General features: G+C 41.3%; 1 protein-coding gene across 1 annotated transcript in view; it reads right to left on the bottom strand.

Annotated features, from left to right (window-relative positions):
* Positions 1 to 1,250: 1,250 nt before the first annotated feature.
* Positions 1,251 to 18,967, bottom strand: part of GGT7 (gamma-glutamyltransferase 7) — a 92,724-nt gene continuing 75,007 nt past the window's right edge. Inside the window, exons 8-15 of the mRNA XM_075349865.1 lie at positions 18,060 to 18,147; positions 16,718 to 16,845; positions 11,370 to 11,458; positions 7,090 to 7,242; positions 5,159 to 5,276; positions 4,103 to 4,240; positions 2,567 to 2,666; positions 1,251 to 1,798 (exon numbers count right to left, since the gene is read on the bottom strand). Of these exons, the coding sequence (XP_075205980.1) occupies positions 1,635 to 1,798; positions 2,567 to 2,666; positions 4,103 to 4,240; positions 5,159 to 5,276; positions 7,090 to 7,242; positions 11,370 to 11,458; positions 16,718 to 16,845; positions 18,060 to 18,147 (978 nt within the window). The 3' untranslated portion in view covers positions 1,251 to 1,634. The remainder of the gene's footprint in view (positions 1,799 to 2,566; positions 2,667 to 4,102; positions 4,241 to 5,158; positions 5,277 to 7,089; positions 7,243 to 11,369; positions 11,459 to 16,717; positions 16,846 to 18,059; positions 18,148 to 18,967) is intronic.

Genomic DNA, 18,967 nt, shown 5'->3' with positions numbered 1-18,967 from the left:
TTCTTTATCTTTTTTAGCTGCATGACACTTTTTTATTGAACTGCAACTAGGGCTTATTTTGGGGATAAGGCTTATATTGAAGCCATACTCTGAAAAGGTCACAAATTCCTGCTAGGGCTTATTTTCAGGGTATAGTTTATTTTCGGGGAAACACGGTAGTAGTGAACCTAATTTGCATATCACCTTCAGAAACAGACACAAGCATACACAATGTCTATTTTTTCAATGTATTTAGTCTATTTTTTTAATTGGGAAACACAGATTGCAAGTATTTAGAAACCACATACAATCCCAAGCACATTGTCCTTTGCAGCAGATTAAAAGTAGAGAAAGCATTTCATGATCACAGTAGATTTAAAACGATCAAATAGAAATCTAGTTTCTGGATTCATGCAAAACAGTGATCTAACATTTGGCACAAGAGATTTTATATGCATGTTCCTTCTCCAGAAAAGGAAATGCCAGTATGGAGCAACAAGCCCACTTATGTTCTGTTTTGTGACAGAGACAGTTGGGATCTACAGACTATGGTGTCCATGTCTTTCACTGCGGGAGTGACATATGCTGGAGGCAGCCTGGGGGCAATGTCTACAAGGTAGACAGATTTTGACAGCTGCCCCAACCATTGCACAGTTACACATATAACCCCACTCTGATTACATAGCACATGTAACGAACACATAAGTGAGTGGCACTGTGGTTTAGGCTAAGACGTAATGTTTTCTTATAAAATGTGCAATAGGATTTAATATTATTTATTTTTTATTTTATTTTTTTATTATTAATTTACCAAACAGATGTCATAGGTGCCCATAATAATTGTGATCCTTGTTACTTCAGTGATCATCATTGTGAATGGTGTGTAAAAATAATGATATCTACCCCAACATTATTTCCAATAAATTACCCAAATCCTCTCACTAAATCTTACTTTTTTCATAATATTTTTCATAAATTGATTAGAATGCTAAAGAGAGTCCTCTAAATGTCCCTTCATTTCATTTTCCCCTTCAAGTGCATGTAAAAAAAACTTAGTATGCAATTGCCTTTGACTGAGAAGGAGCTTTCAGCAAATAAAACCTCCCCCTTATTAAGTCTGCAGTAAAAGACCCGGTAGGGTAAGCCATAGCCTTTTTAGCCAAGTTCTAGATCCTTAGCTTTTCCGCAGCTGAAAATGGAACAGAATTAATAGAGATTTCCTTCACAGTTCTACAAAACTGTTTTAAAACAACAAGAATTGTTTTATTTGCAATTCCTTTCCTTAATAATTTAAACATTTCGTCTTTAATAGAATACCATCTCTTCCATCATTTTATATATAATTACATTTTATATCTTGGGGTATATGAGTCAAAAGAAATTTAGATGCCCCACAATTCAATCTTCACAATATATACATAGCTGAAATTGCTGTGACTAGTCCTCAAAGACAATAATAGATCTGATTTAGGTAACATCGTACAATTTGATTTCCTTAGTAAAATTTGGTCCTAGAGCAAGCTACTATATTAAATATCACTTTGTTCATTGGTATGTAATGGTAGAGGTGAAAATACCCCTTTAAATCCCATTAGGAAAGTTTTGAGGGTCGTGACATGAACGTCACTATTATTTCTTTCTGACCAGGTGTTATCTCACAAAATGGTGGCAGCTTCTGCATCAGTACTTCGAGGGTCTTTAATTCCAATGATAAGATCGTTACTTCTGCGCGAACCATGCACCAAAGATAGGATGTCTGTTCTGTCCAGTTGATGTCCCTTGGATTCTAGATCCTGAGTGTCATTTTCAGGGAAGTCACCTAATGGGGAAACATTTACGTGTATTTATTACAGTCCGAAAACATAAGAATTTGTATTGTATTACAACTATGGTCACCTTTGCAACTTTTTATACATATTATGTGAAAAAAAAATGTAAGTAATTGGTGTTAACTACAAGTTTTTAATAGTGATGAGCGAGCACTACCATGCTTGGTACTCATAATGACTTTCGGATAGGTTCGACTCATGTACCGAGAATAATGGACGCCAATGGGGAGCTCGAGCATTTTTCTAGAAGATCTTCAGGAAAAATGCTATTCGAGTGTGTAATTATTTTCTCACCTTCATCCGTATGATAGCCGCATGCAGTGTTATTTTTCCTCAGCAGCTATTAATCTACAATCATTTACAGGACCATTTACAGTATCCTGTGCTAGAGAATAGTAATGTATCCATAAAAAATAGATGCCACATGGTCCATCCGAGTTTTTCTTGCACCAATAGACTTGCGTTGGCAAGTCTCATGCAATTTACGTGGCAAAACATAGGATGTGGTGATTTTTTTTGAAAAAATTGAAGATCAACACTGACTCATTGAAGAACATTGGTTGGAGTGAAATACCTTTTATAGTATTGCACTAGACGTATTTATATAGTGTGAGTGAACTGACTTGACAAGTTCAGGTGGTGGCACCAATTCCTGACACACAATAACCACAGATAAAATGTGCTAAAAAAGCATCAAAATACACACAGATTTGCCATGATTTTTTACATTAAAATGAGAAGGAAGAGAAGATACTCACTGTCTATTTGTAGAAAATTGGTCTCAAGGTCTGGATGCAGTCGTCCTTGGGATACACTGTCACTTAAGTTTTTATTAAATGATAAGACATTTAAAAGCACCTGGATGTAGAGAAAAGGTAAAAAAAACAAAGGACAAAGGTACAGAAGGAAAGATGACAGCTGGAAAAAGATAAATAAACATATTCAAAGGAAAATACCCTCTACTCTCTAGACAGCCCCCTCAAATTCAAGCCCTAGACCACATATTATACTGGTCCTTTAGTGACCACCCAACACGATAAAAATTAGGGCAGAGTCACACTAGCGTATGACTCACACGAGTGCAGTGAGAAAATCTCACACTGCACTCGGCCCCATTTAAGACAATGCTGCAGCTCACATCTGCGAGGATCTCCTCAGCCCTAATCGGACTGAGGAAAAAAATCACAGTATGCTGCGATTGTCTGCGAGAGCTGTGTCACTCGCACCCATACAAGTATATGGGTGCGAGAGAAACATCAGGCGACACTCAGATGTTATCCCTGTGCAGTGCGATATACACACAGGCTGACAATGGAGGAGATGGGGGATTAATCCCATTCTCTCCTCTGGAGCTGTGATCCAATCTCATGAACGGACCACAGTCGAATGACACTTGGCTCACACTCGCAGCAGAGCCGGAGCCGAGGGTCATTAGTATATCGCGTCATTAGTATATCGCATCCGATGTTTTCGTATTAGAAGCGATACGCAAGTGTAAAGCTGGTGTCACACACAGCGACAACGACAACGACGTCGCTGCTACGTCACCATTTTCTGTGACGTTGCAGCGACGTCCCGTCGCTGTCGCTGTGTGTGACATCCAGCAACGACCTGGCCCCTGCTGTGAGGTCGCCGGTCGTTGCTGAATGTCCAGCTTCATTTTTTGCTCGTCACTCTCCCGCTGTGACACACACATCGCTGTGTGTGACAGCGAGAGAGCGACGAAATGAAGCGAGCAGGGAGCAGGAGCCAGCGTCTGGCAGCTGCGGTAAGCTGTAACCAGCGTAAACATTGGGTAACCAAGGGAAGACCTTTCCCTGGTTACCCGATATTTACCTTCGTTACCAGCCTCCGCCCTTGCTGCCAGTGCCGGCTCCTGCTCTGTGCACATGTGGCTGCAGTACACATCGGGTAATTAACCCGATGTATACTGTAGCAAGGAGAGCAAGGAGCCAGCGCTAAGCAGTGTGCGCGGCTCCCTGCTCTCTGCACTGTGACATGTAGCTGCAGTACACATCGGGTTAATTAACCCGATGTGTACTGTACCTAGGATAGCAAGGAGCCAGCGCTAAGTGCGGCTCCCTGCTCTCTGCACATGTAGCACAGCGACGTTATGATCGCTGCTGCGTCGCTGTGTTTGACAGCTAAGCAGCGATCATAACAGCGACTTACAAGGTCGCTGTTACGTCACAGAAAATGGTGACGTAACAGCGACGTCGTTGTCGCTGTCGCTTAGTGTGAACCCAGCTTAACTCTACCCTTAGGAGTAAACTAGGTCCTAAGCAAAATCATACCTGAGTAATGCCAGATAGAGCTCGTTCCCCATTGGAACCCCCAAGGGATAAGTATGTTCCACAAAGACCCTGAGCCGGTCTCACCACTGTGGGCAGCAGGAATGAGAGAGGCCTTTTTCCAGGTTCACAAATGTTCTGCTGCAGAAAAAAAATCACAAAAGAGGTAGTAAATTAGACATAATGTCATAACTATGCTATATACAGTAAATAAATATGTATGTATATGTTAAGGGTTTGCACACTAACCAATAGAGCTAAACCATGTGCTCTAAGACTTTAACACTAGAAGTCCCAGAGAGGGGTCATTTAACATTTCTACCTTTGGAACCCAGAGATAGGTCGAATGACCTGAAGGATTTTAGCTAACATCCTATAATCACCATCTTTTGTTCTGTAATTAAGGCCATTACTGTCGCACCTCAGGAGGTTGTTGTTTTCCATTGAGTTTAGCCATTTAGTTTCTAGTTTGTTCTATTCAGTTTATTGTATTTGGTCATTTGACCCTCTTTCGGGACTTCAGGGGGGAGCTCGACATTTCTGGGACTTCTAGTGTTAAGGCTTTGTTTTCATCTATCCTCATGCATCTATGATTTGATTTATAATGCTGGAACGTTTTTTTGTATCAGGCAAACATAACATTTTCCTTTCTGGTGGAAAACAGACTTTTGTCACAATGTAAACAATGGATATCAAAAGTAGGGGCAGAGACTAATGCTGGGATACTTTCTGGGCATCTTGGTGCAATTATGATACAACAATGCTAGATCTCTAAGTGATGAGCTCCTGATATGTAGTCTTCCATATTCATGAGCTCTTTCTCTCCCTGCCCCTCATCATTAATTGCCTGTTTTCTGCCTATGCACAGTCTAAACAGAAAGCTGTCCATCAGTGGTGTGGGGGCGAGATTAGACAGAGCTCATGATTGAGAGAACCAGAAAGCCTTAAAAGAAGCCTTGTCAGAGACATGTAGCTGGAATTAGGGTCTCTGACTGTGTTTTATGCTGCTCTCAGATTATGAAGCATAATGACATATACTGATTTTTCATGATTACTTACTGGATCTGGAGAGGTGAGGTTGGTGCTTTTATTGCTCCAGGAGAAATCCAGGATCTGGCTGTTGAGAAGGACCCCTGAAGGGGTCATAATCATACTACCAAAAGGGCGGTTTAGAGAGCTGAAAGGGGAAGAAATATATTTATATTGTATCAAAGGCAGGACTGGGTTCAATCCTAGAACTGCAGATCTTGATTACATGCACCTGGTAAGCTTTGACTAAGGCGCAGTGGATGCAGGAGCGGCGGAGGATGGGAGAGGGCGCTGTGGATGCAGGAGCGGCGGAAGATGGGAGAGGGCACAGTGGATGCAGTAGCGACGGAGGAGAGGGGGGAAGGAGGGTGAGAATTTTTGAAATTCCCTGGTATCATTAAGTGTGAATTATATGTGCCTTCGGAGCGTTTCTGCCATGTAAACGCACCAAAAACGCATGTGTGTCTTATATCTGTGTATTTGTGTATCTGTGTATTTTCCACAACTAATACAAATCTATGGGGAAAATCCAAACAGATAACTGTGCGTTCCCGCAAGAGAAATTTACATGCTGTGGCTTGGAAAAACGCTCTGCAGGTGAGTTTACACAGCGTAAAAATAGAAGCAGTGTGGACATGAGATTTCTATTAATCCCATCCACTGTGCTTGTACTGTATAACGCAGCAATTTAGATGTAGTGAAAATATTCTGTGTCCAGAACGTGAGTAACACTGATTATGGGAACGTACCCTAAGTCTGTTAGGGAATGAGCAAAGTGCAATGTGTAGAAACTGCTGGGGATCCAAGTTGTTCACTGGGAGCTTGGCACAAAGTGAAATACGTCTGTTGGTGCTGGAGGCTACACGAGTTCAGGCTAAAGGGGACACCAGGACTGGTAGGACCATACCTCTTGTTTATGGAAAGTATGCTCCAGGAAAACGGACTGTAAACTGTTTAGGTGAGCCCGCACTGACATACATGTACCTGGTAACAAATAAAAAGATTTCCAGACTACTCAGGTCTGTGTAATACAAAATCTGAAGATTGACATAATTCTAAAAAACAGGACACATGACAAGTGACACGAAGCAGAACTAGCAGTATGAGCGGGAAAATCAGTTATGGCAGTAAATATTGGAAAAGTTCATAGATAAGGAATATGAGTCTTATTGTCCTCTGATTGAGGTCTGGTCCAGAGCTGTGATGATCACACAAGGTCTGAGGTGCGCAATCATTAATTGATATAGAAAGACCTAAATCCATGTGACATATTCATTCCTGCTCTCAGTGTGCCAAATAAATTTGTACTCCCAGAGTCTTCTGGCTCTCTATGGACTGCTCCAATATTTTTTGCCACAACTGCTTCTCTCATTCCCATACTGATCACTCTGCTTCACATCACTTGTTTTATTCCTGCACTATTCTATGTCCTGTTAGATATAAGCATGTAACCTACAGTTATTATCTGCTTATATAGCGTCATATATTCTGCAGCAGCACTATACAGACATTATAATTACTGTCCTCATTGAGGCTCACAATCCAAATTCCCTTTGGAGTGTGGTAGGAAACAAAGAGAGAACATACAAAGTCTTGGAGATGTTATCCGTGGTGGGATTTGAACCCAGGACCCCAACACTGCAAAGCAGCAGTGCTAACTACTGATGTACCATGCTGCCCAAACTCTTCATGTTTTGTGTTACACTATGCCTGATGAAGAGACCTGAGTAGTCTGGAAAGCTTGCTATTTGTTACCATCTTTTCAGGTAGCCATTAAAAGGTGTCAACCATTGACAACTCTCAATTTTTTATATTCTTCTATCTACTGGTTAACACGGTATGAAGATATATTATTCCTATATCAGGATAGATTTATGACCTTTAAAAACATTTTTTAAAAGAAAATTACAGATTGCACCATTATTTATTGAAACAAATTCCCGTGATACTAAGTTACTCACCTGACCACAGCTACAATGAAGTCATCTGGACCAACCACTAAAGCTTGGCTTGCAGCTGGCCCAACATGTAGAGAATGGAAGGGCACATATTCTCTAGGGTACGCAGCATGGAACTCATTTATCTTCTTCCGGAAAAAACTTGCTTCCGCCTTACTAACATGAAGAGAGTTCAAGTTATGTTTTGAGCAAAGAAAGTAGACTCTCATAAATTTCATGTAGCCCCATAGATTAACTGTGGTGTTCAGTTCTTGGCATTTTTCACTCTGCAGCAGGCAAATCCATTATGCACGTGTTTCACTTGGGGTTCCGACAGAGCTTCAGCCTCCCTTGTTTTCGACTCACACAGCAATTCAATTCATTATTATCCACAGTTTCTATGTGTAGCTACATACATTATCCACTAGTTGTAGCTGCTGTATAGCAGTTTTCCTTCTCTGGGCTTATAACACTAAAGTGTTGCTCAAAGGACAGGTTTCAATTAGTCTTTTATAGGGGAGATATGATTAGAAAATGACCCAACGATTAACTCAGATGTTTGTGTTAAGGTATGTTTCCATTGAGGGGTTTTTTTATGAGTTTTTGGAGCAAAAATTCTCCATATCCTTTTCAAAAACTCAAAACTTCTCAAATACTTAGACTCAGCAGAAAGACTATGTGTGCACCTACCATTATTTTCTGCAAAAGATTGTCTATGTTTATTTAATTTTACATATCACAATCTCTATTAAAAATAAAAAGCTACCGCGTTCCCCGGATTGAGATTGAGGTGGCTCGAATACATACAACTTCACTCCTTTGTGTGATCCTGGCTGGGTGGGAAGAGGCCCCCCTCCCCGGATACGTCCACCCCATTTGAACACTTATTCCTGCAGAGTTTGCCTCCGACGCACCAGATCTCCCTCATTTGCAATATGATGAACAGGAACCTCTATTCTGAGGACCCCAGTTACATTGGAAGATGGGAATCGGAATTAGGTTTCAGCCTTACTGAGGATGAAAAACGAAAGGCGTATGTGTTCTCCCACAAGATCTCAGTAGCATGCAATGCCCAGGAAAAGAGCTTTAAGCTACTGGCAAGATGGTATCAATGCCCGGTCAACCTCCATAGAGCCTTCCCTATGGTCCCGGAGGAGTGTTGGCGCTGTGGCTCAGACAAAGGTACGCTGCCACACATTTGGTGGGGTTGTAACAAACTATCCAACTTTTGGACTCAGGTGTTTGCGACCTACAACCAAATGGCAAGAGAAAGCGTAACTCCTTCCATTAAGATCGCCCTTCTGTCTATTTTACCCGGTTCACTGGGATGCCAAAAGAAGCGCCTGTTGCGGTTCTTTTTGATTGCGGCCAGAGCAGTCATTCCACGACACTGGAGGACCACAGTGACCCCCGGAATAGGGGAATGGCTGACAGAGTTAACGCATCTTTGTCACATGGAGGAACTCTCCTCTTGGGTATCGGGCACAAATGAGAAGTTTACCAAACTATGGCAGCCGTGGATACTGTTCAAGGAGTCCCCTGCATTCAGGAGCCTGTTCTAGTGACAGTGCATAAACAACCCCCCTCTTACCTCCCTCCTGCAATCCCTTGTATAAGTCCCTTCCTTTTCCTTCTCGCCTCTCTTTCTATTCTGCTATCTACTCACTCTATATCTTGACCACTTTTCTAGTAAGGTTCTTCATATAGACAGACGGGTCTAGCCCTTTGGAAGTAAAAGGTGACAAACAGTAACCTATGAATATGGAATAGTCACAGATAACCTATCAAAACACGGGTGGAAATATATTCTTGTCAGTAATGTATTATGTAGATTGTATAAACACCAAGGGTAGCGGCCCACCTACGGAACTTGAAGTGGCTAATATTCTCTTATTTTTCTCTCTGTATGCTTGTTATGTTTAATCTGTTTCTGTTATGGAAATCTTTAATAAAAACTGATTGGTTAAAAAAAAAAAATAAAAAGCTAGAAGTCTCAATTTTTACTCTGCTCACTGGGCTTTTTTAGACCCATTATTTCGTTTATTTCAGGAAACAATACATGTACATAGCCAACAGTGGTCTGACCCCTGATTTTTATCTTTTGTAATGAAGCATCTAATGAGCATGTTCATAGGTCATTATGAAGACATGGCTTAGCGTGAAAATTGAAAGGGTACTGATTTTTATTTCCATGAAGAATTGTCAATTTTTAAAAAAAAATACCTGTAACACAAAAACCTTATTTAAATAATAGGCTAATTTCTGTTAATAGCTTCCCTTTAATTGAATAACTATAGGGAAAATACAGTCACAACGATCTTGTTGTAGCTTATAAGCTAATGTACAGCCAAGTTTGTGTATTCAGTGTATCGTCAGACTCTGCTAACATTCTGTGTAAGCCAATAGTATATTTACACCTCAATTCCAAGCTTCAGAAAAAAAATCTGTTCACAATAATTACGGAGCTGCAAATTACAAGACATAGCATGTTCATTCAGCAAAATCCACAGTGCATTTGTCTAAGTTTGCCTTAGATTTCCAGTAATACAATTTCTGAACAATGTCAAATGAGTCCCTAAGGGTATGTCTAAACGTTGCATATTTGCTATGGATTTTGTTGTAGAGTTCTGCAATTGTCCCATTCATCTGAAATAACAAGGTTAGGATGGGTTCACATAGCATTTTCACCTAAAGTTAGAGCCTCCGTCAGGGTTTAGAGATTATGCGCTGATAGAGCTATCGATTATAATGATGCAAATGGAGCCACAGTGTGCTCTGTCGTGCATAATTCTCGTCTGTATCAGCCTGTTGGAGGCGGGCAATAAGATGTAGTCAATTACATCCTGCTTCCTGCCTCCATACAGCAAGAATGATGCACGACAGAAAACACTGTGACTCCACCTGCATCATTGTAATCAATTTTTACAGCGCATACTCACGAATTCCGTTTTGTTGGAGTTTCAACTTTCCTTCCTATAGACCCACTGACTGTAGGAGAAAATGCTGTGTGATCTCAGCCCCAGGGCTCTCTCACATGAGCATATAACTCAGATGAGTGCTACAAATGCTTTATAAGATACCACTCACTCCCATGTTATTCTAACTAGAAGTACCGATGAGCACTTTTTTCTCATGCCAATTCGACATGAAAAACAAATTGCAGCATGCTGCAAGTGGCAACACAAATATGATGGCACGCACCCAATCAAGTCTATGGGTGCGTGGAACTCACAGGACTACGCTCTGATGAGATCCCAGTGCAGTACAATTTCCATGGACTTATAGAATGGAGAAGATGGAGAAATTTTGTTCTCCATATTTCCTCACCTATGATACGATTCTCTCATGTGAGAAAATCATATCACACTAAGCTGACACTCTGATCAGAATTTGATCAGAGAGTCATTAGGAAAATCGTCCACATTCTCTTACATTGGAGAATCTACCTCCGTCTGACTGCAGCCTAAAGGCCCCGTTACACACAACGACATCACTAACGAGATGTCGCTGGGGTCACGGAATTCGTGATGCACATCCGGCCTCGTTAGCAACGTCGTTGCGTGTGACAATTACGAGCGACCGCTAGCGATCCCAATACTCACCAAATCGTTGATTGTTGACACGTCATTCATTTTCAAAATATCGTTGCTCGTTTGGGACGCAGGTTGTTCGTCGTTCCTGAGGCAGCACACATCGCTATGTGTGACACCCCGGGAACGACGAACAACAGCGTTCCTGCATCCTCCGGCAACGAGGTGGGAGTGACTTTCATACGGCTGCTCTCCGCCCCTCCGCTTCTATTGGTGGCCTGCTGTGTGACGTCACTGTGACGCCACACAAACCACCCCCTGAAAAAAGAGGTTATTTGTCGGCAACAGCGACGTCGTTAGGAAGGAAAGTTTGTGTGATGCGTACCTGCGATATTGTTCGCCACGGGCAGCGATTTGCCCGTGACGCACAAATGACGGGGGCGGGTGCAATCGCTAGCGATGTAACAGCGTGTAAAGTGGCCTTTAGAGTCTTATGCAGAAAACTGCACACAATCTGCTCCCAGCAGTAATTTGCCCCATTTAAGCCATGATCACATGTTAAAATGATTGCAAATGACATACTTTATGCTTCATTCACAAGTTCCATATAAGTATATAGCGAGGAAATTGTTAAAAAAAACTAGGCCAACTAAACTGAATTTCAATGAAGCTTATCTGCAAGTGGGTCTGAATATCTATTGGCAAATTCCTACTTTACTCTCCTTGCATCACACTGCACATAAATAAAAATGGGGTTCAATGGCTAATAGTCACCTCAGAATCTCTGTCACATATCCAGCCACTGTGTGGTCAAAGGAAGGGTCTCCTAATCTGCTGGCACAACCAAGGGCAATCTTAAGTGTCTATAAGAAAAAAAAAAAAATAATAGACTTAGTTTAATACAGAAAATTGATGACGTTAAACTTTATTTTACCCACACCCTGATCACCTTGACTGACAGGTCAATCGCTATAAACCCACATATTGGGAGTGACCTCTCAGTCAAGGGGAGTGGAGGTGGAGAGAAGCAGCCATTATAGTCAAGACATAAAGTCCCCATCCAGCTCTTCTAAGTAGGTTTTCATTGAAATATCCCAACATTTCAGGGAAAAATCCTACTTGTCTGCAATAATGGAACCGGATTCTGGTTCATACTGGCCTTGTTTCAGGCACCATGAATCAGATGAAAGCTTGTCTTAAAAGGAATAAGGTTTATTTTGCTATACTATGTGCCAAAATTGTGCTGCAACTTTCTGACACAACGTAAACTTACTAATAGGTGGTATAAACCTAGACTACACAGTATAAAGATGTTTCAGATTTATCAAAATCAAGAACCATGTACAGTATTTAATAATGCCTTGGTGGCAGGTAATCTGCCAGCTTCCATGATGGAGGCCACTATTGAGGTAATCCCAAAACCTGGTAAGGGCCCACAGCTACCGGACTCATATTGTCCTACTTCGTTATTGACAGTTGACATCAAAATCTTGGCCAAAATACTAGCTAATAGACTTAATAAAGTGATTACATCTATTATTCATCAAGACCAAGCTAGTTTCATGTAGAATATGTCCACTAATGTAAATATCTGCAAGTTGTGTCTTGGGATATGTAAAAGACCTGCTAATTAATGAGATGGGTAAAACGTCTGTTGCGTGAATGTTATACCTAGCACGGAAGCTAATAGGTCAACATTGGATGGACGCAAAAGGTTCCACTAGAAAGGAATAGGTTGATAAGGTTAATTGGCTCATACATAATAATAATAATAATAATTTTATTCATTTATATAGCGCTATTAATTCCACAGCGCTTTACGTACATTGGCAACTCTGTCCCCATTAGGGCTCACAATCTAGAGATTTGGAGAAGGGTATATATAAAAGGAGGGAGACTATTAACAAATTTCAGCAACTATGGGCGGCATGGACAAATGAATCAGGGTTGGTATCAAGACAGTTGGCTAGGTTTTGACTAGGACTGATCTGATAGGATATACGGATTTTACAGTTTGGAAGTATTTAATTTAGGATTAGGGGGATTTTAGATAGGGAGTAGAATTAGGGGTACTTCTCACATAGCGAGATCGCTAGCGAGATCGCTGCTGAGTCACGGTTTTTGTGACCCACCAGTGACCTCATTAGCGATCTCGCTGTGTGTGACACTGAGCAGCGATCTGGCCCCTGCTGTGAGATCACTGCTCGTTACACACAGTGCTGGTTCATTTTTTGGACGTTGCTCTCCCGCTGTGAAGCACACATCGCTGTGTTTGACAGGGAGAGAGCAACGATCTGAATGTGCAGGGAGCAGGGAGCCGGCTTCTGGCAGCCTGTGGTAAGCTGTAACCAAAGGTAAATATCGGGTTACCAAGTGAAGTGCTTTGCTTGGTTACCCGATATTTACCTTGGTTACTAGTGTCCGAAGCTCTCAGGCTGCCAGTGCCGACTCCCTGCTTCCTCCACACGTAACCGGAGTACACATCGGGTAACTATAAGCAAAGTGGTTTGCTTATTAACCCGATGTGTAGTCTGGCTACGAGTGCAGGGAGCCAGCGCTAAGCGGTGTGCGCTGGTAACCAAGGTAAATATCGGGTAACCAAGAGCTTGGTTACCCGATATTTACCTTAGTTACCAAGCACAGCATTGCTTCCACGCGTCGCTGAGGGCTGGTCACTAGTCGCTGGTGAGATCTGCCTGATTGACAGCTCACCAGTGACCATGTAGCGACGCACCAGAGATCCTGATCAGGTCAGATCGCTGGTGGGATCGCTGGAGCGTCGCTAAAGTGTGACGGTACCCTTAGGATAAGAAAGCGTTGTGTCATTATCATAAAGTGGTTAAGCCTTGTGTTCAATATTGGATAGAATGTAATTAGGTTTTCTCTCCATTCTATTGATATGTAATTGCATTTTGGGCAATTTTGTTTGATGTTTTCTTTTGGTATGTGTATGTTGTGATCTTAGACGTAAAAACTTCAATAAAAAAAACTTTAATTAAAAAAAATATATTGTATTATTGGGGCCTAGAAAAGGTTTCTTCTGCTAAGTCATTGACTTGGAGGAAATATATTGAGGCGTATATTAAAATAAAAAAATAAATATTTGAAATTTATGTCTTCATAAGTTTAAAAGTTGAAGGCTCAATGCTTGAGAATGCATAGCTGAAATATGATATTCCTGGTTATAAGTTTTGTGGAAAGCAATATTGTCTAGAGACTAAATCCTAAGGACTGATTTACGTGTTACAGTAAACTTTACCATTTGTTAATTTCTTAGCAGGGTTATTCTGCAAAATAACAAATGTCTAAAGGCCCCGTTACACGCAACGACATCGCTAACGAGATATCGCTGGGGTCACAGAATTCGTGACGCACATCCGGTGTTGTTAGTGGCGTCGTTGCATGTGACACCTACGAGCGACCGCGAACAATCCAAAAAACGGCAAAAATCGTTGATTGTTGACACGTCGTTCCTTTCCCAAATATCGTTGCTCATTTTGGACGCAAGTTGTTCGTCGTTCCTGAGGCAGCTCACATCGCTACGTGTGACACCCCGGGAACGACGAACAACACCGTACCTGCGTCCTCCGGCAACGAGATGGGAGTGACTTTAATGTGGCTGCTCTCCGCCCCTCCGCTTCTACTGGTGGCCTGCTGTGTAACGTCGCTGTGACGCCGCACGAACCGCCCCCTTAAAAAAGAGTTTGTTCGCCAGCCACAGCGACATCTCTAGGAAGGTATGTGCGTGTGACGCGTACTAGCGATATTGTTTGCCACGGGCAGAGATTTGCCCGTGATGCACGTACAACGGGGGCGGGTGCAATCGCTAGCAACATCGCTATCGATGTCGCAGCAATACTGACATATTTTAATCCAATCTCTTTTTTTCTGAATTGTCAAAGAAAATGATGTCACTGTTGTCGTTTATCTCCACATCCTAACAAACCATCATAATGGAAGAGATATGTATATCTGTGGATATTGTTGCATGGTGATTCACATCCACAGAAGGTCAGACAACAGCATATGTATTGTAACCGGCTACTCATTCATGGGGTAAATGCATGATTGGTAGGACCTTCACTGATGGCGTCTACCTCTATTAGGAGGTGTTTTTGTTGTGCTCCGTTCTAAATGAAGCCTCCCTGATGAGTCCAAAACGAAACACGTAGGGAAGGAGACTCTTGAGCACGCCACCTGCGGGTCAGTAATTAAGGGGTATGGTGCAGTTATATTTGATAGCTCCCCCCTGGAGATCCAGCATTCCTATCACGAACATCTATACCAGACCAGGAGAATATGCCAGTGAGATTGTTCCTTTTTGAAGTACACTTTTATTATGGGTGTTTGGTAATTGTATGTACCCATTTTTGCTCATATCGAGGCATATTTCTATTTGGGTAACAACCTTGTACACAGTTGTGGGGTGCTCAAATCACCTTTAACCTTGTTACTCTCTGTTATCATTGTTAGTGCATTTCACCAACCTTGCCGTGTTGATATCAGTGTTTTGACCCTTGCAGGACTTCTGGAGGGTTTTATTTGTACTGTTTGTTTCACATCCCCTGGTTTTAATTTATATATTAAAAGTTATATTTTAATTTTTACCCAGCTATTATTTGTTCATAATTTTTTTTTAATTTAAATGGGTTTTCCCACAAACAAATCAATAGATCTTGTAATAATAATAAGTTCCACAATTGGATGTGTTTTTAAAGAAAAGTTCTTATGCCGAGATAATCCTATATACAGTATGTGCCCCTGCTATGTACTATGCAGGAACATGGTATGATCATACCACAGCTACTGGGGTGGGGAGGAGGCAAAGAGTATATTACAGATATTACAGCAATAGATTGCAAATTATTATTTCTTAAAACATTTTTATAAATAGGCAGGTAAATGTTTTATCTCACAAAAAGAATCAGCTATGATGTTGTGATGTAATGTTTTAATGCTCTTTTGTTTTCCTCCCCTGCCCAGGAGATGTGGTATGATCAGACCATGTCCCTGTATGGTCAGACACGGACATTACACAGTATATAGCGGGGATATAACATATATAAGATTATCTCAACACAGGAACATTTTTTTTTTTAAAACACATCCAATTGTGGAATTTATTATTCTTCCAAGATCTATTGATTAAAATGAACTTTAAAATTAACTTTATTAGTGGGGCATCCCCTTTAATGGGAGTTTTCCACCTATTGAAAAATTTGGCCAAGGTGTGGAAATAACAATAAGTAATAAAAAAACATCATTTGTTAATAAGTCCAACACCATTCCAATGCTTCTTGCCATTTTGTCCTACAGTGATGACATCCCCAGTACCACATGACATCACAAGAGTACATTGATGAGGCCAGTCATTTGTTGCAGTGGTTAAGTAGAAAGTCCAGGACATAGTTACTTCCAGCACTGGTCATTGTTTAGTGTACTACAGTGATAATGTTCCAAACAATCCATTTGACCACTGCAGCCAATCACTGGCTCAGTAGCTCATGCTGTCTACATTAAAGCCACCAAGCTCAGTGATTGGCTGAACCACTATAGAAATGACAGTACTACTGCAGCTTGTACACAATCACCAAAACAGCGGTGGAGGCGAAGCACTGGAACTGGGAAGGGTGAATACAGCTTCCTTTTATTAATATTTATAATTTAATAAAAATACAAAGCTTGAAAGGGAAAACCCCTTTAGGATTTTGTTTATTGCGGAAAATCCCTTCTCAGAAATGAATGAAGCAGAACGATTGGTGTAAGATGTGAACATGCCTTTAGGCTTCAGATTTCTTACATAGTATTACACATGATATAAAAGACACAAAATACATGTTTATTACACTGTTTACACTAATTCTTTTCCTTAGGCTAAGTACACCCAACACGAACTAGCCAAGTCTGCAAATTGTGGAAGTAGCGGACCCTTGTGCAGTTCTATGTGCTTTTTCGACAAGTGCATGCTATAGAAAAATCACTCATGTGTACTGGCACATAGACTAGAGTTAGTCCCATGTGTGGTCTTTTGGACAACACGAACATCAGACGGACTGAGAAAAACATTTTTTTAAACAAATCCCTTATACAACCCCCCAATAAAGTGTAAGCCTCAAACTCACCTCTGCAATCCAATGGAGGGCACTGGAGCGAGATGTGTGCTTCGTCAAATTTGCACCTTCCAGAATATTGAGGGCACTTATGAGGGCAGGGCCAGCATGAGGAGCAGGAGGGGCAAACACAAGATGACCTATAGAGAAGACAGTAACTGTAGTAGGCATTGTTCTCATGTACATTTATATTAGTAACTAGCTGTAGTACCTGGCGTTGCCCGGGATAGTAACTAAGTGTTTCTCTGTCTCGCTGTCACTCTCTTTCTTTCCCACTCTTTCACTCTCCCTATCTCTGTGTCCCTCTCTGGCTGTCTGTCTCTCTCTCCTCTCTCTCTCTCTCTCTCTGTGTCTGTGTGTCTCCATCTCTGTGTGTCTGTGTCTCTGTCTCTGTTTCTCTCTGTGTGCCTCGGCTTCTGTGTCTGTCTCTGTGGATCTCTATGTGTATGTATCTGTGTGTCTCTATCTCTGTGTGTCTCTGTGTGTCTCTATTTCTCTTTGCCTCTGTGTGTCTCTCTCTGTATCAGTCTCTGTGTGTCTGTGTGTGTGTGTGTGTATGTTTGTGTCTGTCTCTGTTTCTATATCAGTCTCTGTGTGTCTTTGTGTGTGTCTATGTATCTGTGTTTCTGTGTATCGCTGTTTCTGTATCAGTATGTTTGTCTCCGTCTGTGTGTCTGTGTATCTCTGTTTCTGTGTGTCTCTGTGTCTGCCTCTTTGTGCCTTTGTCTGTGTCTGTGTGTCTCTGTCTTTGTGTGTATCGATGTCTCTGTATCAGTCTCTGTGTGTGTCTGTCTCTGTGTGTCTGTGTGTGTGACTCTGTGCGTGTCAGTGTGTGTGCGTGTGTCTCTGTCTGTGTCTGTCTCTGTGTCTGCCTCTGTGTGTGTGTGTGTGTGTGTCTCTGTCTTTGTGTGTCTATATCTTTGTGTGTATTTGTCTCTGTGTGTGTGTGTCTCTGTTTCTACAGATATCATATTACCTCACACATAATCCATCTTATACTAAGAATGTCCTTTGTTGCCTATAGCAACTAATCAGAGATCCTATTAATGACCTGTAGCTCCCAGCTCCATTGACTTTAATGTAAGCAGGTTTTTTGGTGAATAACTGTAAAGCGTGGGGTTCAATTTTCCCCTCAAAACATAGTCTATGACATTCCCTGAGTCAAATGAGGTGCCTGTACAAAATGTGATTGCAAGTGCGACAGTGTGGATTCCTTTAGCAGACATACACGCATACACTCACTCAGCCTTATATATTAGATTGTTAGCATTAAGAACTATTTACAGCATGAACTGGAGATGCTCCACATACTCATTAATTCTTAAGACGTGGTAGGAGTTTGCAATGCACATACCTTGGTATATAGTTTGCACAGGCTTCTCAACAGAAGCATTATAGTTAGTAAAGTCTTCTTCTGCCAATACTCCACCTTGTGAATTAACCTGAATAAGAAACATAGACATTATGTCTAGCAAAGTTAATCTTCAAATTTTCCCTGGATGCCAGGTATAGGAACATGTCTCCAGTACAAGCCACAGTAGAGAAGCCTGGGAATGGCAGACGTTATCACTAGTAACCTCACTACTTGGCTGTCATAACTCAGCCTGGGACACAACTGATTACTACTTCAGTCAGGGGTCCATAGTTAAATCAAAATATGCTGCATGCAATCAGTTTTGATCTGACATCTTCGTCGATAAAATGAGGACCTTTCTGTGTCGTCAGAAAATTACCCATTGTTTGTCTCAGGTTTTTGTGTTACATGTGTTTTTTAATTGTTATTTTACTCTGGCTGCTGAGGCGTTTTTAGACTCACAGGTCTTCTCCATTTAGTAAGAGTTTACAGCAGTTTACTTATCACCACAGGCAGGACTGCAATGCCTGATAACATCTCTATTCACAGCTAATAACAAAGGATCTATGGATCACAAAAAGTGATGTCACATCCAATCCTGCTCCCAATCTGCTCACAATGACTTTTGAAACTACTCCTTATATGCCTCACTAGAAAAGACAGGGTCACAGTCTGCTCATTGCTGGTAATGTGCATTTATTGTTTCCTGAAACAACAGAAATGTACAGTCTAATAAAAGCCAACTTGGTCAGTGTGAAAAAGGCAAGAGTTCTGATTTTTATTTTTGCCAAAGATTGTGATATGAAAAAAAAACATTGAGAAACATTTTTTTAAATGCATTTAACACAAAAACCTGATTTAAACAATAGGTTCAGTTTCTGGTGACGCATTCTCTTATAGGCCTACCT

Source organism: Anomaloglossus baeobatrachus, chromosome 5 (assembly GCF_048569485.1).
Source record: "Anomaloglossus baeobatrachus isolate aAnoBae1 chromosome 5, aAnoBae1.hap1, whole genome shotgun sequence".
NCBI classification, from domain to species: Eukaryota; Metazoa; Chordata; class Amphibia; order Anura; family Aromobatidae; genus Anomaloglossus; species Anomaloglossus baeobatrachus.
The sequence above is the reverse complement of the archived record's forward strand: the minus strand, read 5'-3'. Positions and strand labels throughout refer to the sequence as shown.